Source organism: Coptis chinensis, chromosome 4 (genome assembly GCF_015680905.1).
Source record: "Coptis chinensis isolate HL-2020 chromosome 4, ASM1568090v1, whole genome shotgun sequence".
Classification (NCBI taxonomy): Eukaryota; Viridiplantae; Streptophyta; class Magnoliopsida; order Ranunculales; family Ranunculaceae; genus Coptis; species Coptis chinensis.
The window spans coordinates 774,559-802,364 of record NC_141459.1 but is presented as its reverse complement, the minus strand read 5'-3'; the positions used below and the strand labels follow the sequence as shown (position 1 = coordinate 802,364).

Genomic DNA, 27,806 nt, shown 5'->3' with positions numbered 1-27,806 from the left:
TGTTATTAATAGTTGTTTAGAGAGTTGGGCATGCTAAGTTGATTGTAGTGGATATTTAGAATTTGTCTGAAGTAGTAGTGTGTTCATATTACAAATTATCGTTATTCCCTAACAATCATGCAAATTGTCAAGTGGATAACATAGGACTATTTTCTTGCCCAAATATGTCATCGCAGAAAAACAACAATCATGCCAATTGTCAAGTGGATAATATAGGACTATTTTCTTGCCCAAATATGTCATCGCAGAAAAACTTGATTCTTGAGATTATGTGGACAAAGAACAAGTTTTAACACCTGAGTCCTGCACAAACGGTAGTGTGCAGGTGAACATAGACACATGGTTGACGCGCGCTAAGATAGATTTTTATTGAGTAATCCATAAATAATTGGTGTTTCCAAATAACAAAGTTCAAATAAACAGAATCAGCCTCAAGGCATGCATATACATTTCCATTATAGCTTCTAGAAAAGAAGACTTTATTGCATCGGAAAAGGTTCGCTTGAGCTATATTGCCTAAACAGAACATCACAAAACAGAGTCAAATAGATACTTGTAAGAGGTGCATGTACGCATGATGTAGCAAATAGCCAAATACTCTGCTACTGAGGAAGCTTGTTGAGTTTGCAATACGCATAGTCTTTATATTTCTTGGCCTTAAACTTGGGTGGATTCTCGTCATTAACAAGTTGGGGAAGTGGCCCTATAACAGTCTCCCCTGGAGGTGAGCAGAATACTGGCCATGACATTCTAGTCTTATCTTTGTTCACTGTAGTCCGGTGGAACACGCTCTTATACTTTCCGTTGCTCAGGATCTGCTTAAAAAAAAAATAAGTACATTTTTTTTATGAACAAAAGGAAAAATATCGCTTCACTTTATATATCACTTTGTATCATTTTCATTGTGTAAAAACATGACATCGTTAGAAAATGATATTAGAACAGTGCCCAACAAGCAATTCGTTCTTTGCTCTTGGAAGCTTTTGACCTTTCAAGTAGGTGAAACTGATTTTCCGTTAATAGAGATACATTGTTCTTTTCCAAGCCAATTATTATCAAAAACATCAACTTCACCTGCTTGATTCAACCACAATTCACAACTTAGGGCCTATTTTTTTTGAAAAAGTAAGTGTCTATGTTCACCGTAGATCACCAAAGTGCAAAATATTTATCGATATGCACTCCCAGTAGTCTGCAGTTGGTCTTAAAAATATATATAATGAACAATTAATTGTAACTTATGGCAGGGTGATCGACCGCTAACTTCGTTAATATCTAATTTGATTACCTCTGTCTGGTCACCAATATGAATGATGAGAGCGTTGGGAATGTACTTAGCATCAAACCAATGGTCATCCTTGAACACTTGGAGTCCTGGAACTTCATTAGGGACAAGAACAGTGATGGTTGACATATCAGTATGCGGAGCCACACCAAGAGCCAGATCAGGGCGAGGGCAAGGTGGGTAATAATTTATCTTCAGGAGGTATTCCAAATTATCTCCACCCACTGCTTCTTTTATTGCATTTCCTTTAAGTCTTAGTCCTAATGAGAGGTACGTTAACAGCTTATCTACCACACTTTTCAAAAACTTTGTGTACTCCTCATTTGCCTCCCTACACAAAGCAACAAACTATATATAAACAAAAAGTACAAAATCAAAACGTATGTACATAAACTATACACGTAGATGCTTAAGATGATATGGCCTTCGGGCTATCAAATATTGTCGCTATGTTCGATTAGCTTTCGGGGCTGGTAATGTAGCTTTCAGGGCTAATAACGTAGCTCGTCTGAAGTCAACTTTCTTAAGGATTAGTGTTTCCTTCTTATTTTCTTAAGTTCCATAAAACTATAAAAGGGTGTTGTGGACTTGTTGTTCAGAAAAATCTTAATCCTATGGCAGAAAAGATGAGTTCCCCCTCAAGGGGTGTACCATTGATTGCATTATGTTTTGCATGATATGTCTAACTTTCAAGAACACGGAATCAAGGATCTTTTCATTTATGCCAAAATCTTCTTTCAAAACTATTTAATTTGATTTGGAAAGATATATGTTCTGAGAACGAAATTCTCTCGGATGTAAGTATTCTACACACACCAAATGAACATTAAGAAAAATGGGAAAATACAAAAAAGTAAGTTAAGAGCAAGGCAGTGTGATACCTGTAAGAAGGGGGATTCTTAGGCCAGATTCCGTAGTTGATGCGAGAAGGAGGCCAAACATTGTGAAACAAATAATCAACCCAATTGCAAGTTTTTACTTCCGCCTCTTTTGCAAGGTTAGTTCCATATCCTTCCAAACTGACAGAATCAGCAGGTCTAGCATACACTTCTTTCTCTTCTTGTGAGAGTTCAAAGAACTCCTTCCCAACAGTTTGCAACTTGCTTATAACTTCAACTGGTATTCCATGATTTACCACTTGAAACAATCCCCACTCTCTGCTAGCATTAGCAACTGTATGGACGAGGTAGTCCTGATCATGGTCACTCAAATCAATGGTGGGGATTTCAGGTACAGGTCCCTTGAAGGTGGTGAGTGCAGGTTGCTCTTCGTGTGGTCTTATGAACTCGTCAGGGATTGTGTCCATTGCTTTGGACAGTGTCGCTATAGCTTGCACTCTCGCTACCTCCATCGTTACAAACGTGCAGCCAGGCCAGTTAGTCAGAGTAACAAAAAGTAACAAAGCTTTCTCCCTTTTCTTTGGGAGTTATTATGGCTTTATAGGGGTTGGTACGTATCGTCGTATGGATGGCTTTAAGAAGGAAGGAAAATCTTGGATCAAGTGATATGATTCTGTTGTACTATAGATTTTATGGTTGTATATCGCGTGGCAAGATGTTGTACACCAATTAAACCTACCAACATGAAGTAGATTTAGCATAAATAGTTATTTCAATTGGTTTTGGTGTTGTATTTAATCATGGAATCACATTCTCTAGAACTCTAGAAGCTCTTTTAAACTGATCCGTACTTGGTTCCTAAAAAAAAACCCATTGTAGCAGTCCACTCTTTGTCCCTTGGCTAAAACGTCTGGTGGCAACTGTTCGCCCACAAGTCTTAATTTGCCTTACCGAACAAGTCGAACACCAAAAAGTCAATATTTGTTGGGATCCCTATTTTTTTTTTTTTTCCTTTAAATGCTTTTACCAAAAAAACATAGTGGATTGTAAATGTTTTTTTGTTTTCGATAAATCACTTTTGTATTCATGATCTGAACCAGATTACAACAAACAGCTAACAAGCCAGAAGAAATTACATGAGTCAAAGCAAAGATGAATAACAATAAACTCATATAGAAATTACACCGAGGATATCCTACGGGGAGACATCCGATAAGATCTTGGAAAGGTCGAAAAATCAAAAACAAATTCAATTCTCTCTCTTCCTTTTTGTTTTTATTTTGGACCATTGAATCTCGATCCCCATCATCCCTATAGGGATATCCTCGGGGTAGCCCAAATCTATAGACAAACCCCAATACCTTCTCTTTATGTTGGCCATCAGCAAATATAGAGTACGTGTTTGATGTACATCCACCAAACTAACACCAAATCAAAACCTTCAAAGCATCTATCTCCGGCCCGGTTCCTCCAAAAAGACCCGAAGGTCAGAATAGAAAACCTGAAAGCCTCAAACATTAGAGCAATGTAGTGAAGTCGCAAAGAGGCGTGCGACTAAGGCGCAACAAAGCGCACCTTTGTGCCTCTCCTTGACCAAGGCGTGGGAGCTAAGATAAGGCGCGTGCCTTTTGTGCCATTTCTTGATGAGCGTCGCACAAGGCACACCCCTTATCAACATTCACAATATTTTCATTTTTTTGCACAAATTTTACTGTATGTGACACATTTACACTCGATCCAATGGTTATATAATACAAGAAATTGTACAAATTTAATAAGTTTCATCTTGGAGTACATTCTAAGTTTTCATTTTGACTAATTTTTGTTAAGTTATATAGATTGAGAGAATACACAAATATGAATTAAATGAAGTTTTACGGGATTCGAAATTCGAATCATGTGTTCTATTTCGTAAAGAACTCATTCGGCTCAATTCAATTGGTTCACTCTTCTAGTTTATTGAAGTTGAGCTAGATTATATTGAGAAATACAAGTTTTATTTTGCTAATGTTTACAATCACATAGAATTAATTTTAATGTTTGGTTAAACAAATCAATGATGATTAATATCATATTTAATTCTTATTTATTTTATTATTTGTTAAATCTTTTTTATTATTATTGCGAGCCTCAGTTTAATAAGTCGCGCACCACGCCTCACGCCTCGCGCCTAAGGCACAAAGATGGTGTTAAGCCTTAGGTGTGCCTCAATGCCTTGACTACGTACATTGCGTCAGAGTGGCGCTTCCAAAAAAACGCCCCACTAAATGCATCAACTAAGCCAGAAGTGATTTCACACAAATCAAATAAATTAAAAATTGGGGTGAGGAAATTTGTTGGATTTGATGGATTTGAGTTGTTTTTTAGGGATTTGGGGTATGGAGTTGATGAATTTGGGTTGGGGATTGAGTGATTTGGGTAGGAATTGAGTGATTTGGCGAGGAAATGGACAGATTTGGGGAGAGTTGGGTTACTGTTTCGAATCCCTAGGAGAGAGCGAGAGAGGGTATGAACTAGGCCGGGGTGGGAATTTGTCCCAAATAAAAACCCTAAGCCCCACAACTAAAGCCCTCCACAGAGTTTAGGGCGGGGCCGACGAACTAAGTGCATTGTTCTAAAACAGACCCTAATTAAATTCAACCAAGCCCTAGTTATAGTTTCACATTTTCACTATTTCGCATCTCATAATTTGTTCTTTTTTTAAATATTTTAAATTAAAATAACAAAACCAAGAATCTTACTTCCAATAACTTGTCTTAATAACAAAAATTTTCAAAAATTGGGGTGCCTAATAAAAAAAATAAGACTTTATTTCTTTAATTCAAATCAAAGTTGAACTTTTATGGATTTTAGTTACTTCTTTATAAATTATATTTTTTTTTTACATCCAAGGATTTAAAGGTTTCCGGTCCACACCATTGAAATACATGATGACATTTGTAAAAAAAGAAAAAAAAAACAATTGAAAAATGGCATTTGTAAAAGAATAAAATATATAGGGCTGGTTAAAACCCGACCCTAAAGCCTTTAAAGATAGATTTGGGAGTAGGTTACTGTTTAGACTTGTGAATCCCTAGGAGAGCGAGCTTAATAGAATGACTTTTAAATGTTTGAACCGCCCGCATAGTATGAACTCACATAAATGTTACAATGTTTCACATACGATAATTTTAATGGGCCTAAAACATATTATAATTTGGTACTTGTTGAATTCGTTATTTTCATTTGAAACAGAGTTTTATGTCCTAATAACTTGAAAAAGTATATTTTTGTTGCACATGAGAGTGTACAATTTGAGCGAGCGAGCGCCTCCTGTAGACTCCATTTCCTACATGGCATCCAAATCCTAATTTTTTTTTCCAAAAATAAAAAACAAATATTAAAATAAAATAATAACAAATAGCTTACCTAATTAAAAAACTAAAACCATAAATAATAATAAATAAATCAACAAACTTATTAATATTTTCACAAACAAAAAAATAGTGAAAAATTCTTAACACAAAAAAAAGTTAAATCGGGTTTATTAATTTTCTTTTGTACTACATCTTCATCTTTAGTCATACTATTTTTATATTCAAACCATTCATTTTCCATGTCTTGTTCATCATTCTTCAAGCATTTGTTCAAGTCAATAGATAAAGAACATACAATTTTTTTTTCTCAATTCAAAATTAATATAAATTAAAGTGATAAAAAGTGAAATTTTGTAACAAGAAAGAGAGAGAGAGGATTTTTAATGAAGAAAGTGAATTTTTTAGGCGATGGTTTTTTCTTTATTTAATTATTTTATTTATTTTTTTGTTTGTGAAAATATATATAAGTTTTTAGTTATTTTTTGTTACTATATTGGGTTTTAATTAGCTATTTAATTGGAAAAGTTATTTATTTGTTTCTATTTTTAATTTTTGATATTTGGAAAAAGAAATATAATTTGAATGGCCACCTAAGTATAATTTGGTACAATTTATGTGGCAATTCAATTTATGCGTTCAAAATCGGTCATTTTTAACATGCAAATCCATATCAGCGTTAGTTTTTTTTCCCTAGCAATGTTGTTACCTCACGATTAAATGCTACAACTCGTATGGTACGTGTTTTACTAACTAAATTAATTTGGTTGACCTTTCTACGTCAATCTCATTTAAGGCATGAGGATATGCTGAACGTATGCCCTTAGCTTACCACAAAACTGATCTACCCTTGCATGGAGCACTTACTTTTCAATGTCTCTTGCTTGGCGTCTCACACCAGTGAGTTGATTCGGATATGAACAGTGAACCGATCGAGGCCATTGATTGAGGTAGGTTGGGAATAAACATCACGGAGCTAAACCATGTCTAGTCGTTCTCTTTGCCATGCAAGTTCTTCATTTGCTCGATTATATTCCTAACATCTTGATGATAGGTAGCGCAAGCACTCTCCCTTCGTCTAACTATTTGCTCATCAATTGATTTCTCTTTTTGCCTTGGGGGGAAATTAGGAAATGCCAGACATGGAAGATCAGTTTTTGATTGGTTGTTTTATCTTTTTCGTGTTGTGGCCTTGGGGATATACTAGGGGAGATTTGTCAAGTTCAAATATAGAAAATGTGCGTTGGTTAACAATACGAGTACTCTAACAAATAACAATACTACCAATTTTTTTTCGATAATCTTAACAATAATAAGTAATAACAATGGTACTACTCTTGTATACCGTAATACCGGGCAACAGGCGCAATTTAAAATAGAAGGTTCTATGATTTTGGGGTTGTTGGGAAGACACAGTCACGATAGTGGACAGGTCTGAAACGGCCAAGGATTCAGATATTGACAGATTGACCAACCATACGCACGAAATGCAACAGGCTTTGCAGAGAAGTGATGATGTACTTTGAGTAGTTGAGTTGTCCCTTACTCTGGCCTGTACTTGAGTTGTCCCTTTACAAGGTTATGAATACAAGGTTCAGTTTCGCACTAACTAAGAGATGGGGCCTTGACGAGTTCTATAATCCCGGCCTGGGGTTGAAAAGCTTATATACAATATACACTGAGAATATTTTTGGGGGGATTGCTTATTTAGTACTACTTAATTTCTTGCACATCTTAATGATGGACGGATAGTTAAAAGTTTCACACCGAAAGAATTTGACAAATGCAAATTTCAAAAGTAATTAGTAAGGTGAAGTTAATTAAACATTTTTATTATGGTATATATGTAACAAGAACTATGGAGAGAAGTGGGTGTCCTTTTGATTGTTCAAATGAAAAAGGAAATATAGAGGAAAGAGTGGAGTAAGACTGTAAGAGACTGAAAAAAGAGAGAAGAAGATGACCGGAATCTTTTGTTGAAATCTGTTTTTCTTTGTGTTTTATTTTCCTGAAAAAAGAGAGAAGAAAATGATCGGGATCTTTTGTTGAAATATTTTTCTTTGTGTTTCATTTTCCTGCCTTTGCTGACTTAGCATTCTTGAGATACTCTATCTCACGACCCTTACTAAAGTGCAGCTAGGATGAATTAGGACTAGAAACCAAAAACTAAATACAAGGAGAAGTCCAAATGGAGATGAGGTTCAGTAAACTTCTTTGCTCTACTCAAGCTACACAACACCGTCAACACGCTACCTGGGGAATTAGGCTAAGTCCAATGATTTGGTGCACCAGACCGCAATAGAATAGTGTATAGAGTTGGGGGTTCGCATTTTCCACCCGCCAATAATATAGGCGTACAAAAAACTAAATTTCACAACTTCTTGTTTGCCGCCATTGACAATTGACAAAGGCAATAATAAAACAAAAAATAAATTGCCAGCCACCACTTCCAATGGCGTATGCCAAATTCCCTTTTCTTCCCCTCCCCATTTTGCCCTTTCTCCCACCTCCCTTTAAATTCTAGCCGCAATGTATAGGTAGATTAATAGCTATAGTGTTGGCGGGTTAGCATTTTGACGCTCCATTGGACTTGGCTTGGCCTTAGGAAGAAAAAAAAGGAGATATGGGCAAGAAAAGGTGACTAAGGAGAAAATCTAGGAAGGGAGAGTTGTAGAAAGAAACTCAAAATGTCCGCAAATGCTGGGAAGGGGAAGTCAAGGAAGTTCCTACCTGCTTCTTCAACAGCTATCTGATTTACCAGGACTACTATGTTATAACCTATAAGCACTTCTATCAACAGCAACTGAGAAATTTCCGACACCTGACTAGCAAAAGATGCACTACTGCATCATGACCAAACCCATTAGTGATGTTAAGTCCTGGAGTTGATTGCAATACAACTTTGTTCCCAACAAAATAAATAATAAACAGAAAGTATTAACGCATTGGTAACAAGCGATTCAATTTTTATTTCTGTTCCGTTGAGTTCACTATGTTTGGGCATAGATTACATGCTGTCTGACGTAAATGAACTTTTATACTATGGAATTCTACATAATAGATATAAAATCCAAGTATGAGTTCGAAAATAGGTGCAATATAAGTTACGGTTCTCTACACCTACATAAGGATGCACCTATGGTAGTTTCCACGCCCCAACCCTGTCACGAGGAATCAAACGCAAGTCGGAGCCATGCTTAAGAAAGACATTACCTGTTAAGAAAAAGTAGGGAATTAGATATGAAACTTGTCTGATTTATTATTCAAGTTCTTTCTACGGAAAGAAGAACAAATATGAATAGGACCTCACTGCAACCATACGTAAATGGGAAGCAAGATTCTATGCATCAATAGACGTAGGGGTATTGCATCTCATTCCTCTATAGTATACACAGTTATATATCTGTACTGCTAACAAGTATATCAAAATGGGAACTTTTAGGCAGAGGATTTCATAACTAGGACATAATGAAAAAAAAACATGATGTGCAGTTAGAATATATGAACACAGCTTGTAAGGATAAATTTTCACCTCGCTATAAACAACCATTCGGCCATTTTCATGTAAGTCCAGCATATAGAATTCACAAAAAAGTGCACAATTCTCCACTATAAAAGATTAATTCACTTTTGAGGTAGCATTCTGTTGGCCTAACTACATCAAAGATGGATATTCATTCCATGTCTCAATCAATAACCTTCAGACAATCCTTCATCGTTTCAAGACATGATGGTAAACTCAAAGCTCCTCTCTTCAGTTAAACAATCTCATCCTGTTTTCAGACTGAACTCACCTCCGGCCATCCAGATGCAGCTTCAACATAGTAATAATTGACAGTGTAAAAAATATTACTAATCAAATTAGTATTGGGTATCAGCTATATGACCTAAAAGGCAAGTCTGATGTGAATAGCATAACTAAATCTCTTCATTTTACAATTTTATGAATCAGTTTGCAGAATAAAAGAATAACGTCATCCAAGAGGAAAATCGGTGAATAGGACAAAATAAATTAATAAATAAGTAGATAAATGACTAAAACAAAATTATCGACATACCTGCACTTTGCTGAGGATTGATTCCCACACCATCTGTATACCAAAAGAAGAAAATAAACTTAAACACAGTAGAGTAAGACCAAAAAGAAATTCAAAATTTTTTTGACATAGCGAAGATTCCGGGGAAAGGCCAAATATCTTTAACTTACTACTTGTAAAGAGAGATGATCTACAAACAGTGATTGTCCAGGGTCAAGAAAAAATTTCCCACTAAGTATATTTTGTTTAATCATTAACAAGGCAAGGGCCGAATATTATTTATAAGAAATAGGAAAATAAACTAAACTATATGTAATTCCAAAGAGAACATACACGCCAGCACATCAAACGCACCAACAAGTAGAATGTGCATACACAAGTGCTAGTTACTATTGCTGGAGAGTGATATCAGTTTGTCCTACAACACAATATGTAATCACTATACTTATTACACAAATCCTATAGGCCTTCTAGATGGCGCATGGAGTTGTCTTTCAGTGGGCTCTCTAGCTACGTACACATTTTAGATCTTTAAAATAGTCATGTGAATATTACTTGTCAGTGATAAAGATAGTCACTTTTGTTGTAGTATAGTTGATTAGAATAGCAAAAAAAATTCCAATTGATGTTCATACTTATACACAATAGAATTTGAATAAAAAGAATCATAATTTGGTAATTGGAATCAAAAGATAGATGAGGTACCGTACCGTTGGTGATGATGGCACTAGTTTGAGAAGGAACTTTGAATTCTTCAGCTGCGAATTTCAGCACTGCTGTGAATGGGGCTGCTTCGGGGACGCTAAACCTGTTGTTTATATATATTTTCAAACGAATATTAAAAAGTAAAGAATTATTTCGAGCATTATAATAAGATAAGAGGCAGAGAGAAAATAGACGTTACACTTTGAAAGGAAGCTTTGGATCTGATGTGAGAGTGACTTTGAAGGAAACTTTACCGCCCGCCATTGATACGCACTGCGTTTCTCTACGAAAAGAATGAGGGGGAGAAATAGAGACCAAGCCAAAAAGGGTGAAAATCAGAATAAGTTTTGTTATTTACGCCCCTGCCTGAAAACCTTTTTAAGGGCACACCTTTTCTATTTTCTTATAACATTTACGAGGAATGTGACGCCAGACTATTATCAGAAAAATAAAAACAAACCCATATTTTCCTCTTTTGTTTTGATTTTCGTTTTAGTGAAAAACAACGTGAGACTGCCCAATGCAAAGGTGAATATTAATCCTTGGGCGGGATGTTAAATGCAATGCGGAAAACGTATCTTTAGGTGGAATACTAAACATCATCAAAATTTTAAAAATAAACCGAAAAATTATGGCGAGGCGGAATGTTTCATTCCATGTTGAAAAAAAAACATGAACCAAAATCCAACATCCAAAAAGTTCACAACTCAGCCACTATCTCGGTTGAAGGTTTCACCTTCGTTTTGACTTGGAGAAATAGTCACCACCATATTCACCTTTGCATTAGGCAAAGGTTTTAAACAAAAAAGAGGTGAATAAAGTCACAAACCCACCATATCCACCTACATTGGGAATGCTCTTAAGGCGGCACAAGTGTTGCTAGTTGTTAGGTCACAGGTTGAGCCATTTAGCAGCTAGCACACCTAGTGGCCTCTTTGCAACTTACAACGCAGTCTGTGTTTGCCTGTTCTTTTATCTTGCTACTTCTTGTTCTATGTAATGTACACTTGATGAGCCGTGAGCGGGCATTGTTTGAGCAACGAGCCAACAATTGTTTGTACATTGCAGCCTTCAGCAATTCACATCATTATTCAACTATCTTTGGGTTCAGATTCGGGGGACGATTATTAGAACTGCCGTGCAAACTCTATTCATCCTTTTCAAGTTCACATTGTACAGATAAGGCAGATTTTATATAACCAACTGATTCAGAAGGTGACAATTGTTGAATGTGGAGTGATGTGGTATGGGTCAGGGGACTCTTCCGCAGATAGCATTCCTACAGCTTGACAGCATTTTCAGATATTGGGGCGGATGGAAATGAAATTGTCTTTACTGACTAGGGTAGGGAACCCCGGGAAGGATGGTTCGGCCTGATTATAAACAGGCATACAGCAGAGGGGATGGGATCTTATGCCCAACAGCACAGGAAATGGTATACCATCAACAGACTTATAATGGTAATACTACAATTTGTAAGCCAATCAAATACGTATCAACAACTTTATAAAGAAGCTATTGTGAGACAAAGTCAGTACAACAAAGTTATTTCACATCAAGTCTGAAAATCTTAGAAGTTCCACATATAAACATAATGACATAGACTTTCACACATTTCCTCTGTCCAAGAAGCAAAGCCATTGTCTCAACCACAGCAGGAGCCACAAGCAGGCAGAGAACCTGGAAAGTGCAACATAGCGTTTGTGAGTTGAATACGAAAATTAAAAGAACAAGAAAGTAAATGCAAGCAAAGTGTAGACTCACTATGGTCGATTCCTCGAACATTGTCCATTCCTCGGGGAGGCCGGGGTGGACCTCCACCACCGTAAGGACCACTTCCAGGACCGCCAGGGCCACCGCCATCCCATTTTTTACCTGACTTTTTGTATGCATCAGATTTGTCCACCTGCGACATGCCAAACGTCAGGAATGTGCTGCTACATAATTATTGTTTTCAAAAGAAAAATGCGTATCTTCATTGTTGAAAAAGAAAAGGAAAACGAAAAAGGAGAGCATTAAAGAAATAAAATTAAAAACTCCAGAATATACCGAGAACAAAGTCCCGAAGAAAATTCTTATGAAATTGATTATGGACCGAAAGAAATCGGTAATTGTCCTCAATCTCCATATTGACCTCTTCGATTGCACAACACCTGAAGAATATGGAAACATAATTCAGAAAACAAACAGTAAGTTATTTCTTGATTGCTTCTGTTTATAATAGATCCTCTCATCTGATTATGGCAGGATTCGAAAAGTACAAGGAGAGATTCCAATCACACGTCTGTGGTTTCACAACATGGTTACACAGACCATACCATCTTACATATTTCAGGTTTTATATCAGTCCGTGTGTAACAGAGAGATTTAACCATGTAAGAAATGCATTAAGGTTACTATAACTATCATAATACCATACAAATTTAAAGATTCTGATCAGGCTACCCAGCAAAAACAGGCAACGAAGCACTATTCCATTTAGTAATGACTGGAGGGGTTTACTGCTCTATAGTAATATGCAGGCACCACCAAAGTTAGACTCGGCATATAAGAAGTAAGAATAAACGCTACAGTTCTTTTCTCCTTTTAAGAAATAGAATTTCAAGAAATGTGTGAACGACCGAAAAAAGTCATGAAAATGAAACTAATTGTGGTGTAGTAATACATAACAATTAACAACTGAATTTTAATTTTTAATGTAATACAAACAAGTATCACAAAGGACAACAGGTCTTGCCATATAAATCCATTTTCAATTTAAATTACCAAATCAATGATTCTACCTTGAAGATAGCTAACTTGAAAACTTCATTTAATTCCATAGTTACATTTTTTTTCATCGATTATCTAACACCAATCACTCTGCAGTGACTATTTCAACTTCTCCGGTCGAGTAAAAACAAACTCATTCTCCTATAAAATATATATCATTCCATGTCTCCATATTCCATCCAAATTGACCAAATTTGTGATTGCTGACATCCTAAATTCCCGGGCTAATATAGGTTTAATTCCAAAAGTTTAATTAAACCCAAACATCGTTTTATTCCTTGAATTCATTACAAAAAGCAATTCCAATCTTACTCAAAACTGATTACAGAATCCTTCGATTTCGATTAGATATAATTTTCCAATAATGCACATAAAAGGAACAAAAACAATATCTATACTCAAAATAACCCAAAACCGTACCTCTCTCGATGTAAGCCATTTGTTTTTCCTTCTTCGTGTTCTAACACGGTGGAGTTTTTCAAGGTGGCCTTTTTATAATAAACGAAGCCCAGAAGCTTCTTCTATTTGCTTGCTACGTGTTTCTTCAACTCTGATTGGTTATCTGATATGACCTGTGGGTTTCACGTGACTTGCACGTTCATGTGTGCCAAGTACAGATACAACCCCGTTAAAAGACAAAATTCTAGGCCTAAAACAAAGTCTTTCAAGGGGTAATGCCGTCATTTTATTCAAATAAATGAAGTGTATCTTCCCTGAAGGTCCAATGAAATATATTGAACATACCCCAGATTGTGTACAACAAACACGAAAGATTTGTAAATCTTATTACTAACTGCAGTACTCTCTTATCATCGAAAATCAAACAGATTCCTACAAATTTTGTGAAACACTGAATTGCATGAAATAAAAAAGCTCACACTGAGCACAGAACTTGAAACTGGAGTACTTTCACTCCCAACTGCATGAAATCATCACTCATCACTTCCTGTTTCTACCAAAACAGTATCAGTTGAAAGATTTTGTGCTTCCATTAGCTTCATTTGACGCTCAGCGTGTTCTCTTTCACAAGCTGTAACGCCCATAATGATATCGAGCATGGTACCAGTAGTGCCAAAAAATACCAGGGGTCCTAATGACTTCCTCTTTATGCCAATTGGAATTGCAATCAAAGCTCCTGCTACTGAGAATACCCATGTCCCAAGTGAACTGCAAACACCAAACACACCAAAACTTTAAGTCATCACATATTCAGCACAATAAAATGACTACATGTTAGACGTTAACACTTGACTATTTGACAGTGAAATGTCCTATTAAGATGTAGTCATTTTATTCAGCAACACTTAACGGGTTCAATAAGTGAGATGCAAACCAAACAATATCTGAGTCTACTTTTCTTAATTATAACATTCTAATTTTAAGAACAACCAGAAATCGTAAAGAACACCATAAAGAAAAAGGTGCAGGAAAAATTCCATACAGTGACGGATTAGTTAAAGTTTCAAGGAAGAATACACACAATATAGCAATGCAAGCAACCTCAAGTACTCAATAGAACCAAGCTCAGAGCACTTTGCTTAACAATCCAAAGTGGTTGATATGTCCCTTTAAGAACAGTAAATAAGTAGAAAGCTATAGTTGTGGATATACCAATGCTTATTCGAGGAACTCATGGACCTCTGTGTAATGGCAAAGCTACAATTCTTTGAAGAAGATGATGGACTGATGGTAAATAGTGAATAATCATATAGGTACACCTGATGGAGCCCAAACATGGTATTAAACCTCGTTTCGGATGTCCAACTCGGCCAAGACCGAGTTCGTGTAAAAAACACTCAGTCTATTGCATTTAAGACTGTCGACCATTTCTCAGTGTCATGCGCTAAAGCTGAAGCCAGTGCACTAGCTCTCACACCTTGAAGATATCCATGCTGACCCTGGTTAAAAGCACCCCTTTATAATATTTCCTAAGGGTTAAAATTGTTGGTACACCCCTTTACTAATAAAGACCATCAATCTAGACATCTTAACAAGGTCGGTATTCATCAGCCTAATTTTTAAAATTTTGGCAATAGTTTTTTTCTGGGAAAAGAGAGACAACCTCCTCTTCACCTTTATAAGGATTCATTTACAATTTGACATACTTATATTGACGTAGTACCATAATAGTAACAATTTTGTTCCTGTAAGCTTCAATTTTTTTAAACTAATGAATATAAGGGAAAATTACAAATAAGAGACTGGTAGAGTCACTTCCAATTAAAGAAAAAAAAAATGTGAGACAAGACTTACTTTGAAACAGAACACTCTGCAAGATCCTTAGGGGTTTCTCCACCACCCATTTCTTTGTGTGTAACAACACTGAACCTGGACATGCAATGAACCTGTTCACAATGAGCACGATGAAAAATAGTGAATATGGCATGTCGAATAACGTTACATTAAGCCCATATTTAGACTATAGTACTAAAACGTCTTGATGAACAAGTAAGGTTCAGCCTGTTGAATTCTTGAGACAATATTAGCTAATCCCCCAGCAACTTCAACACCACCATACTAGATTTATGTATAGATTACCAAAGTCCAACATTAACTCAATTTCATCGCATAACCACCTAAAACCAACCAAAATGCCATCAGCTCAAATGCTCCACTTCACATAATCCCAACCAACGTAAAGGCTACTCAGACTCATAGCATACTGACTATAAGAACTTTAGGAACTAAGCAAAATTTATAAGCAGCGTAGTCCATACAGACATTGTATAACTTATAGGTAGTATTCATTGCTAAGGGACATTTCATCAAACACTGTATTCACTCAGGCCATCAGCTCGAAAAGCTGACTTCACATAATCCCGCAGACAATATAGGCTACTCAAACTCACTAGCACACTAACTAGGGAAGCAAAATCCACAATTTGGGTACTTCACAACTAGGGGGGTATATGAGTTATTTTTCTCTCGATAAAAAGTCAGTTGTTAGTTTGGTAAAACAATAGTCAATAAGCCAGAAATAATATAGATAAGTGCGTATAACTAATACGTACGTCTGTATTGTTCTTAATTTCTTACTGAGGTTTCATCAAATACTTTGATCACTCAGTAGTTTAGTGGGTAGAGACGGTTTATCTTATCGACTACATAACTTTCCACACACACATTCAAATGAAGCAAAACTTTTTGCTTTAGAAAGTAGACCCAAGGAACATGGTTTTTCATGTTTTAACAAAGTTCAAAATAAAACTCGAGCAACACAAGAAATTAAGTCTATGTCAGGAAAAGTTCATGCATGAACATAAGTGATAGACCTTGAGCAAAAACCATACCAGTCCACTGTCTGAACCACTAGACTGCCAAGAAATCGACCATTCATGAATTAATATGAACTCAGAAAAAAAAAAAAAAAAAAAAGGCCAACCTTCTACAGGTATCCTATTATGCGACCTAAAGCACCATATCGAAATTTCTACCAAACAGAAAAATATATGATTATAACTTCTCAATAAAGTAAAACTAGTTAAATTCTTGATATGCACACTAATTATGCATACTCCACTGGGGATATGCACAAAGTGGGTGCGTACAGTCTACATAGTTGTTTATAATTTACATTGCGAGTGTGATATCTTATGTAAGTTTTTAATTTGCCTCTCAGGTTATTGTTGATCCACAAGAGGTATCAGAGGGGGAGCGGAATGCACTCTAATCACTCAACAATCAATGCCTGGCCAAGAAATGTCTGGCCAATGGATGAGGACCCTATGGATGAGAATACATTGTTGAGAGAGGAAAACCAAGCTCTCAAGGAGGGCTTAACTGATAAAGAAAAAGGACTGATCACAGCGAGTACGACGAAAAATAGTGAATATGGCATGTCGAACAATGTCACACAAAGCCCATATTTAGAGTAGTATCATAAAACATCTTGCTAAACAAGCAAGGTTCAGTCATTAACTAATCCCCTACAACTTCAACACCACCACACAAGTTTTATGTACGGATTATCAAAGTCCAACATTTACTCAATTCAATCGCATAACCACCCAAAACCAACTAAAATGCCGTCAGCTCAAAAGCCTCACTTCACATAAAAGGCTACACAGACTCATAGCATACTAACTATGATAACTTTAGGAACTAAGCAAAATCTATAAGCAGTGTAGTCCATACAGACATTGTATAGCTTATAGGTAGTATTCATTATTGTTAGACATTTCATCAAACACTGTATTCATTCATGCCATCAGCTTGAAAAACTGACTTCACATAAACCCACAGACAATCCAAGACCAGCCTTCTACAGGTATCATATCACAAATATTCAAATCCTACTATGCGAGCTAAAGTACCATATCGAAATTTCTACCAAATAGAAAAGTACATGAGTTCAGTTAAATTCTCATTTCTGAATACGGCATGACTTCCATACAATCAATTTATATATGATATAGAATTCTAGGATTACTCACCTTAAGTGTGAGACTCAATTCGCAGATAAGAATCACTCTCTCTTTCTTTCTTACTACTTCTCTCTCTCTCTCTCTCTCTCTCTCTCTCTCTCTGTTTTTAAATTTTGTTAACTGCCCCTTGGTTCTTTCACTTTCTACAATCACCCCTCACTGTTTACTTAAAACACCCTAACATATGAGAAATTTAGAAGAAAACCCCTAAAAACATTTTTTACCAAAATTCTTCCAAACAACTTAAGAAAACAAATTAAAAAATTAAATGTGTTACAAGTTCTTCCTTAGAGCATTCCCAATGCAAATGGATTTTTTCCCCCCCTCTTATCACCTCCACGTAGGCAGTTTTTCTCCTTCTTTTCACCGTTTTGGTGAAAAACAAGGTGAAGATGCAAAGGTGAAAAAAAAAAAATCTCAGACGGGATATTGGATGTTAGATTCCGTCTGAAGACTTTTTTATCGAGACGGAATGTAACATCCCGTATGGTATTTTGTCTGAAGTTAAAAAAAAATATAAAATACACGCGGGACGGACATTCTCCGGGAAAAAAATGATTTTTTTTTTATAAAAACACACGAGACGGAATCCAACATCCCGTCCGAAGATATCAAGTCAGCCACTATCTCGGTTAAAGGTTTCAACTTGGGAAAATAGTCACCAGTTATTCACCTTTGCATTTGACACTAGTTTTCCACAAAATAGAGGTGACTATTTTCACAAACCCCCCATTTTCACCTGCATTGGGAATGCTCTTATCATCAGTCTTGGTATTAATGGTTGACAAGTTTTGAACCCAAACTGACATAGTGTGTAATGGCTGAATGTGAATGAGAGGGGTGGACCACTTGAAAAGTGTTGAGTGCGTAATGAATTTCATTTTTTTTTCATTAAGTACTCATGATTATTAAACACTATATCAGCTTATAGTTTGTTTTAATCTTCTAACCCCATGCCAATTTGAAAACCAACAAATTTGGTAAACGTCCCTCGGTTGCCTAATCTAGTCACCTATAAAACATATATAATTTATTTATGAATTACGTCTCTAAATTGACGGGCGAAAAATGATTTTTTAAAGTGATTGTCACAATGTGACTCTTTTATCTAGTGCAACTTTCAATCTCACACTGCATCATATCCATGGATGTTCCAATGAAATTTCAACGAATTACTCAAAACACAAAAGTATAGTATGGTCCAAACCATTGCACACAAAAATCTACTCTCTATCTTCAAAACAATGTTTTTTTTCAGTTTTAGAGATATGAGGTACAGTACCATTGGACTCAGCCTAAGGAACCAATCTTTATAGACGCTCCTAAAAGTTGAGATCAATCTCAAATGAGCCGAGTACTTAATTACTTGAAGCTAAATTTTGGCATTGCCTTTCCGTTTGGTGGATGACTTGGGCTAAATTGGGGCTGTCAGTTAGACCCATGAATGCAATAATCCGTGAGCGGAGCGAACATTTTGGGAGAAGGGGGTTACGCTGACAGAAACCAACTTGGTTTGGTTTTTCTGTATGTCCTCATCTCTTCTTTCTGTTTTTTCTCTTTTTGTCTCTCTCACTCTCCCTTTTCCTCTCCCTCTCCTTCTCCATCTCCACTCCTCCATCTTCCTCTCCCACTCCATTTTTCATTTTCTTGCGATTACAAAGATCTTAAAATAATAGTATGGGCCTAATATGGGCCGAAAAGAGCTAACGGATCCACAATGCTTCTTGTCTCGTCTAACAAGAAAAGATTTGCGACAAAACTTGTTTCACTTTTCAGACTCAATCCCGGCACAAAAACACCCTCTCACCAACTCCAACTCCAACTCCAACTCCAAAAACATATTTCCAAAACAAGTTTTAAACATCAGAATCATGAGTTGGTACAGGAGAGCAAAGCTTGGAATCACCTCATTTCACAATCTCACTAATTCAACTGCCCAACTTTATGGTAAGACTATTGTTCCTACTTGTAAGCCTCCTACTACTAGTTTTCAAAGATATTACTTGTCTGATTATTCTATAGTCGGTTCTGTGATTGTGGTTGCTTCTGGGATTATGGTTGCTTCTGGGATTGGTACTCTATATGCTATGTTTTGTTATCGTGGTCTGCGTATTGTAAATGTTCCGTTTACAAATTGGAAACTTCCGTTTACAAATCGGAAACGTCTCGTTTTGCCTACTACGATGCATAAACGAATAGGAGATGATGCGTTGGAAGGTTGTATGATTGAATATAAAGGAAAACTCTTAGATGAGAAGAATCCTCATAGTGTGAGGGCAAAGTTGATACTGAAAAATATTATTCAAGGATTAGAAAGACAGGTGAAGTGTAATCCAAATAGTAATGTTTCGGGGTATTATTATGATGGATTCAATTGGAATATATTAGTAGTGAATAACTGTATTGCGCATGCGCACTGTATCCCTGGTGGAACTATTTTCATTTCCGTAGGAGCGTTACAAGCGTTTACCGATGGTGAAGTGGCAGCATGCATTGCCCATGAAGTTGGGCATATTGTAGCTCGACATACTGTTGAATTCCAACACCCTAACCTAAATAGATGTAAGAGAGAATTTGAAGCAGATTACATTGGGCTACTATTGATGGCTTCAGCAGGATATAATCCTCAAATTGTAGTAGAATTTTGGAAGAATATGATTTTGAGGTATCCTGATTTTTCGAAAGAAGATCATGAACATCCATCTTATGAGGAACGAGCAAACTCCTTAGCTCAAGCTCATGTCATGGAACAAGCACTCACCATATACAAGGAGTCGTGGTCGGAATATTTTGTTAACTTAGTTTTCAAACGTAAAGCCTGAGATATGAAACCGAATAGGACAGTTTGCAATGAAGTGAAAACGAATGTAGATGAGTAGATGTTTTTACCTGAACATCATCTTCAAAGTGCATTTTTTTTTGTTTTTTTCAATAGGATATTTTCAAAGTTAAGGATGAGGTTTACAAGCTATGGTTGAAAGTTTACAAATGGGGGTGTGATACAAGTTATGGTTGGGAAATGACAGTGTTTAAAGTGCGGTGCTTTCTGCCTCCCTGGTGAACAGATTTTGGAGTTCACAGGATTGCTCCAAATATTCAGGTCAGACGCAGGGATAACTTTAAGTTTTCAACATGGTGTTAATCAAACTGTTACTCGACATGCGGCAAGAAGAATTCAGGAAATTGACTGGGCATTGTTCTTGTTCCAAGTAGTATATATAGTATATTATATAGTAACGGATACTCTTTCGCATTATGATATTTGTCTATCAATTTACTAAGCATTGTTCTTTGTTCCAAGTAAATTTATATGCGGAGTTTTATCTGAGAAGTGTGTCAATTTTTTTGTTACATCGAAATGGAAAATAGATTGCTGGCCTGTTGCAGATGACTTGTATTGCAGATATGAGATGATTTGATGAAAATCCATCACATTCAGGCCACAATACACTTGCAAAACGTTGCACACCCCTAAGGCAAGAAGAATAGCCACTTTTGAGCCGCAACAATATTTATTTTCAAGTTTCAACCAAGTAGGACCATGCCAATTAACGTTGATCACTTTGGATTGTTTTTCAACTGAGTAGTGATTCCCTAGAGTAGTGCCTCCAACTCCTCCAACTATGATTGATCTCCAAATTCTTTGGCTCTAACTAAAAGTGCCAAGCAACATGAGCTCACATTTATACCTGAACTTCCGATAAACATCAAGAACGTTACTGGCATTTTCGTCTATTTTCCAAATAAAATTTGTCCTTAGCTTCATGATTATTTCAATGAGATTTACATGAATAATTTGCCGTTGTCTAGTACTCTAGTACAACGTTTGTAAGGGTCCTAGCTACACCATGGACTGGGCCAAAGGGCAGGTGCGGTTCAGTTTTCAGTCGTGACCTAGTGTGTTGATCAGACCAGTTTAACTGTTTCAACATTGCCCCCCCCCCCTAATTCAAATAGTTGGCGGAAACTAAACACATTCCCATTCTCTCTCTCTCTCTCTCTCTCTCTCTCTCTCATTCTCTCTCTCTCTCTCTCACACTGATGGCCCCAATAACCGAAACTTCCCTCCTCACAAAAATAAATCGATGGGTTTTATCAAGATTTGGTGCTTTCTTTTGATATAAAATGGTGCAAGAAATTTAAACAAGTGATTAATATGATTTCCATATCTCATATCTATGAATAATTGCTAATATTTTTTAGAATAATTTAATATAATGACATTGGGATTTTAATATATATTATAGTTTTCTCTATTTTTGAGGATTCATAGAGTCTCCAATATTTTTTTCTAAAAAAGTAGAAGACTAATATTTGGCAATCACATTGACTCAGTTTTTTTCTAAACTCTATTACTAATTACCAAAAAACATGATATAAAAAAGGAAACAATCTCATCTAGAGTTTCATAGATTCTTCAACTTTTCCTAAATACTATAGCTAATTAAGAAAAAAATAGGAGACAAAAAAACTAAATTGTTAAAACAATAGTTCAAAAACGATTTTCCTAATATACAAAGAATAGCTCGATATTAGGTGAAATTTAACATAACAAAATTTCTTTCTAGAAAAAGACAATGAAATAACGAAAAAAATATGAATTTAGTTGCATGAACAATTATTTTCTACATTTGTTAACCTCACATGTGACTGGGACAAAAAAGAAAAAAAAAATCAACTAATCATAAAATAAGTAACAGTGTACACCCAAAACTAAGTGGACAACAAATAAAATTGTATTATATGCACTATATGTCTATATGGGCCTAAACAAATAAACTTGGATAGATTTAATGCACTATTCACTTTGAGATTTAGATATTTAGTCATCGTTAAGGATATAAAAAACGACAATAATTACGACATGTTCCAATTAAAATTATGAATTTATATAAAAAAAAATCAACACTATAATGTAATTTCCAAGTTCATAATATATAAAATAAATTATATACCAAACCAAAACAAATTCCAATGAAAAATTAAATTATACAAAAAATAACATCACAAAACATGTAATAGAAAATTTTGCATTCATTTTAATGCAAGCTCACATGTATATATATAAAAAATAATAATAACGACAAACTAATAATGACAAATATTTTAAAATATATATAATACTACATGAAACTAAGTTCAAAGAACAATTAATGAGAAATTGAAAACTGGATGCAAATGCATCGAACTAACCTCAAATAATATTTAACAGAAAATCAAAAACTTGATGCATATGCAAATATTAAATTAATCTTAAAACGTAATTAATGGGAAATCAGACTATGGATACAACTGCATTAAACTAACCTTAAAAAATAATTAACGGAAAATCAAAACTTGGATGCAAATACATCGAATTAATATAAAAAAAAAAAAATTGCCGGGAAATTGAAAACTGGTTTGAAATACATTGAACTAACCCTCAATAATTAAATTAATAGGAAATTGGAAATTGGATGCAACTGCATCGAACTAACCTCAAGAAATAAATAATGGGAAATCGGAAACTATATGCAACTGTATTGAACTAATATAAAAAAAAATAACGAAATAAAAAATCAGAAACTGAATGCAAATATATTGAACTAATCTCAAAATATAGTTGTATTATATGTTGTGGGAACGTTTCGATAAGTATAGTTTTGCATTTAAAATAGTGTTTATCTTATCTATTTTCGTATAATTGGGAACACATTATTATTCAAATAGTTTCAATATGAACTTCGCCTTATTAGGCAATCTCACAAAACTTCAATCAAACTTTTATTATTAAACAACAAAATGAAGTTGAAGGGTTTTATCAAGGGTGAGTTTTTTTTTAATGGATAGTGGAGTTTTCACGTTATAAAAAATTTGGACGAGTTATCAATATAATACTCATATATAATAGTTATGCATATATAATTGCAAATATTTATTATAATAATTAATATAACATTACACGTTCGTAGATAATTTTTGAAGATCATACATAGTGAGTCATGTATAATTTAAAGAATAATTAACGGAAAATTGGAAATTGGATAATTTTTTATGATCCCACATAGTAAATGAAACATAATTTTTTTTTATGCCCTGTTTGAAGTTGGTATTACACACCCTATTGGATAATTAAAATAAAATAAAAAACTGAATTCAAATACATTGAATTCAGCTCAAAGAGTAATTAACAATAAATCGAAAACTTTATGTAAATACAATAAACCATACTAAAAAAGTAATTAACTAAAAATCATAAACTGGATGTAACTGCATTAAACTAACGTCAGATAATAACTAACGAGAATTTAGAAATTGGATGCAAATCCTTGAAAAATATTTAACGGGAAATCGGAAACAATATGCAAATACATCAAACAAACTTCAAATAATAATTAACAGAAAATCGGAAACTATATGCAAATGCATTGAACTAATATCAAAAAATAATTAACACAGAATAAAAAATCGAATGCAACTGCGTTGAACTAACCTAATAGAATAATTGGTGGAAAATCATAAACTAAATGCAAATGCATTGAAATAACCTCACAGAATAGTTAACGAAAAATAAAAAACTGGATGTAATTGCATCGAACTAACCGCAGAGCATAAATAATCAAAAACTATATGCAAATATATTAAACTAACCTCAAAGAGTTATTAACGGGAAGTCACAAATTGTATGCAAATGCAATGAACTAATCTCAAAGACCTAAACATAAAAAATTTCTGAACTAATCTCAACAAATAATTAACGAGAAATCATAAATTTTGATGCAACTACATTGAACTAACCTAAAAAAATAATTAACGGAAAATCGAAAACTTGATGGAAATGCACTGAACTAACCTCAAAGAGCAATTAACTAGAAATCGAAAATTGGATACAACTACATTGAGCTAACCTCAAAGAATAATTAATGAAAAATCAAAAACTGAATGCAACTACATTAAACTAAAATCGGATATTGACTAATGGTAAATCATAAATTGGACGCAATATCTTGAGGAATATTTAACGGAAAATCATAAACTTGATACAAATGCATTGAAATAACCTAAAAAACTTGATACAAACGTATTGAAATAACCTCAAATGATAGTTAACAAGTAATCAAAAATCAGGTGTAACTGGTCGAACTAACTTCAAGCATAAATAACAATAAATTTGAAACTAGATACAAATGCATTGAACATCGAACTAACCTCTAAAAATAATTAACTGGAAATTAGAAACTGAATGCAAATGTATTAAACTGATCTGAAAGAGTAATTAATGAGAAATTGGAACCTTGATGGAAATGCAATGAACTAATCTAAAAAACTAATTAACAAAACATCAAAAACTATATGCAACCGCACTAAATTAACCTTAATGAATAACTAACAAGAAATCATAAACTTGATGCAACTGCAGTGAATTAACCTCAAATAATAATTAACGGGAAATTGGAAACTTGATGCAACTGCATTGAACTAACCTCAAAGAATAATTAATGGAAAGTCATAAACTAAATGCAATAACTACATTGAACTAACCTCAATGAATAATTAACAGAAAATCGGAAACTTGATGCAAATGCAGTGAACTAACCTCGAAACATAGTTGTATTATTTGTAGAGGGAATATAATGTTATCAAGGTTTGGTGTTTTATTTTTATTGAGAGTAGTGCAAGAAATTTGAATGGGTGATTAATATAATTTTCATATATATCTCGTAGCTCTACATAATTGTTAATATTTTTTAGAATAATTTAATATAACGACACCCGTTCGTAGGACGGGTTCGAAAACTAGTATATATATATAACTATAGCTATAGCTATGTAGTGGAGGACAAATTAAACATGCTCAGGGCTGGCTTTGGGGCAAGACCAACTAGGTAGCCGCCTAGGGCCCCACAATTAGGTAAAAAAAAAAGTCTCCGAAAAGACAATAAAGACTATTTATATGTCTAAACCGTCATACTTGCCCAAACCAATAACTTACATAGTCCAAGCCCAATAATTAAATCCTCCTCTATTCTTTAGATTCTAAACCTATATACATGGTCCAAGCCCAATAATCAAATACATATTCATTAGATTCTTAAAAACTAGTGTTAACCCCGCTCCTCAAAGTACAGTGGAAATCTCAAACCCACTACACCATGGACTGGGCCAAAGGGCAGGTGCGGTTCAGTTTTCAGTCGTGACCTAGTGTGTTGATCAGACCAGTTTAACTGTTTCAACATTGTCCCCCTAATTCAAATAGTTGGAAAAACACTAACACATTCTCTCTCTCTCTCTCTCTCATTCTCTCTCTCTCTCTCACACTGATGGCCCCAATCACCGAAACTTCCCTCCTCACAAAACTCCAAAACCGCGACTATAAAAACCTAAAACAAGATTACACGAATACCTATCCTCATTTTCAGATTTTTCATCTCACCCGATTTTTTCCCCAATCCAACAAAAATAAAAAACGACTAAAAAAAAAAACCGCATTTGACGAAATTAATCCGTCCACTCGCTTTAAACAATTCCTCACTTTTATTTCCTCTTCCTTAAAACTCATCCCGATTCAACTCACCGAGTTACACAAAACAAACGAAGATAAAATTGCACTAGAAGTTGTAGTGGTGGAACTGTTTGATGTTTTTAAACTTTGTTTGGAGTGTTTGAGTTGTATGTCGGTTTGTTTGGAGTGTAAACCGGTTACTATAAATTTACAAAGGAAACATTTGGTTGTTTGTTATGAGATTTGCCTAGGGATGTCCAAACGGGTACCCGACCTAGCCTGAACCCGACTTTTCGTGGTTTGAATGGGTCGAATTCGGAGTCGGGTATTTTGTTGAGAAGTGTGACCAAACCCTATTCTAACTCTATATTTCGGGTACCCATCGGGCCCGGGTTTGAATTTCGGGTAGGATAAAGCCCGTTATAAATGAAGAAAGAAGATGATAAGAAACTTTATTTGAAATATATATCTACATTTTATTCCTTCTTCGGCTATCTACCAATCCTTCAAACAAAATAAAACTTATAATGAATTTGGAAATAATTATCACCTGTAGTTTGACATAATTATTTGATATGATTTAAAAATAGATAGACTCAGAATAAATTATAAACACATGATCACGTGCAATTACTTAAAAAATTAGAAATATCGGCATAATTTTTTCCATAATCCAATATATTAAATCGGATTCGGACCGGATTCGGTGTGGGTATTTTGTTCGGGTTTCAAGTTTGACATCCCTTCATTTGCTCTCTTTTCGGACCAAACAAGCGGAGTCGTAGTGTTTTTTATTTTGCCGTTGTCTAGTACAACGTTTGTAAGGGCCCCGCTACACCATGGATCGGGCCAAATGGCAAAGTGCGGTTCAGTTTTGCGTGACCTAGTGTGTTGATCAGACCAGTTCAACTGTTTCAACATTGTCCCCCCTAATTCAAATACTTGGCGGAAACGTTGAACACATTCCCATTCTCTCTCTCTCTCTCTTTCTCACACTCATGGCTCCAATCACCGAAACTTCCCTCCTCTCAAAACTCCAAAACCGCGACTACAAAAACCTAAAACAAGATTACACATAATACCTATCCTCATTTTCAGATTTCATCTCACCCGATTTTTTCCCCAATCCAACAAAAAATAAAAAAACGACTAAAAAGAAAAAACCAGACGAGAAATTAATCCGTCCACTCGCTAAACAATTCCTCACTTTTATTTCCTCTTCCTTAAAACTCATCCCGATTCAACTCACCGAGTTACACAAAACAAACGAAGATAAAATTGCACTAGAAGTTGTAGTGGTGGAACTGTTTGATGTTTTAAAACTTTGTTTGGAGTGTTTGAGTTGTATGTCGGTTTGTTTGGAGTGTAAACCGGTTACTATAATAAATTTACAAAGGAAACATTTGGTTGTTTGTTATGAGATTTGCCTAGGGATGTCCAAACGGGTACCCGACCTAGCCTGAACCCGACTTTTCGTGGTTTGAACGGGTCGGATTCGGAGTCGGGTATTTTGTTGAGAAGTGTGACCAAACCCTATTCTAACTCTATATTTTGAGTACCCATCGGGCTCGGGTTCGAATTTTGGGTAGGATAAAACCCGGTATAAATGAAGAAAGAAGATGATAAGAAACTTTATTTGAAATATATATTTACATTTTATTCCTTCTTCGACTATCTACCAATCCTTCAAACAAAATAAAACTTATAATGAATTTGGAAATAATTATCACCTTTAGTTTGACATAATTATTTGATATGATTTAAAAATAGATAGACTCAGAATAAATTATAAACACATGATCACGTGCAATTACTTAAAAAATTAGAAATATCGGCATAATTTTTTCCATAATCCAATATATTAAATCGGATTCGGACCGGATTCAGTGTGGGTATTTTGTTCGGGTTT

At 35.0% G+C, this 27,806-nt stretch overlaps 5 protein-coding genes across 7 annotated transcripts; 1 reads left to right on the top strand and 4 right to left on the bottom strand.

Moving 5' to 3' along the window:
* Positions 1-343: 343 nt before the first annotated feature.
* LOC147500990 (flavonol synthase/flavanone 3-hydroxylase-like) lies at positions 344-2,784 on the bottom strand. Its single transcript, XM_086606026.1, has 3 exons — positions 2,167-2,784; positions 1,289-1,616; positions 344-815 (listed from the first exon to the last, which is right to left on the bottom strand). Exons 1-3 carry the CDS (start codon positions 2,634-2,636, stop codon positions 603-605), a joined length of 1,011 nt encoding a protein of 336 aa, XP_086462152.1. The 5' UTR covers positions 2,637-2,784; the 3' UTR covers positions 344-602.
* A 5,630-nt stretch (positions 2,785-8,414) lies between these two features.
* Positions 8,415-10,625, bottom strand: CCP2 (ubiquitin-fold modifier). Its single transcript, XM_086606025.1, has 4 exons — positions 10,419-10,625; positions 10,225-10,322; positions 9,536-9,568; positions 8,415-8,690 (listed from the first exon to the last, which is right to left on the bottom strand). The coding sequence occupies exons 1-4, from the start codon at positions 10,481-10,483 to the stop codon at positions 8,614-8,616; spliced, it is 273 nt and encodes a 90-aa protein (XP_086462151.1). The 5' UTR covers positions 10,484-10,625; the 3' UTR covers positions 8,415-8,613.
* Positions 10,626-11,708: 1,083 nt separating this feature from the next.
* On the bottom strand, positions 11,709-13,557 carry LOC147500988 (glycine-rich protein). Its single transcript, XM_086606021.1, has 4 exons — positions 13,412-13,557; positions 12,269-12,372; positions 11,984-12,125; positions 11,709-11,899 (listed from the first exon to the last, which is right to left on the bottom strand). Exons 1-4 carry the CDS (start codon positions 13,428-13,430, stop codon positions 11,865-11,867), a joined length of 300 nt encoding a protein of 99 aa, XP_086462147.1. The 5' UTR covers positions 13,431-13,557; the 3' UTR covers positions 11,709-11,864.
* Positions 13,558-13,753: 196 nt separating this feature from the next.
* On the bottom strand, positions 13,754-17,843 carry LOC147500987 (uncharacterized). Of its 3 annotated transcripts, none has more exons than XM_086606023.1 (3): positions 17,425-17,843; positions 15,245-15,336; positions 13,754-14,158 (listed from the first exon to the last, which is right to left on the bottom strand). In XM_086606023.1, exons 2-3 carry the CDS (start codon positions 15,325-15,327, stop codon positions 13,924-13,926), a joined length of 318 nt encoding a protein of 105 aa, XP_086462149.1. In that variant the 5' UTR covers positions 15,328-15,336; positions 17,425-17,843; the 3' UTR covers positions 13,754-13,923. The 3 variants fall into 3 exon arrangements, with proteins under 3 accessions (XP_086462149.1, XP_086462148.1, XP_086462150.1); XM_086606022.1 differs by having other exon boundaries at positions 15,245-15,567; positions 17,425-17,558; XM_086606024.1 differs by lacking the exon at positions 17,425-17,843 and adding an exon at positions 16,604-16,771.
* Positions 17,844-19,286: 1,443 nt separating this feature from the next.
* On the top strand, positions 19,287-20,237 carry LOC147500986 (mitochondrial metalloendopeptidase OMA1-like). Its single transcript, XM_086603723.1, has one exon. The coding sequence runs from the start codon at positions 19,287-19,289 to the stop codon at positions 20,235-20,237; it is 951 nt and encodes a 316-aa protein (XP_086459849.1).
* Positions 20,238-27,806: the final 7,569 nt, after the last annotated feature.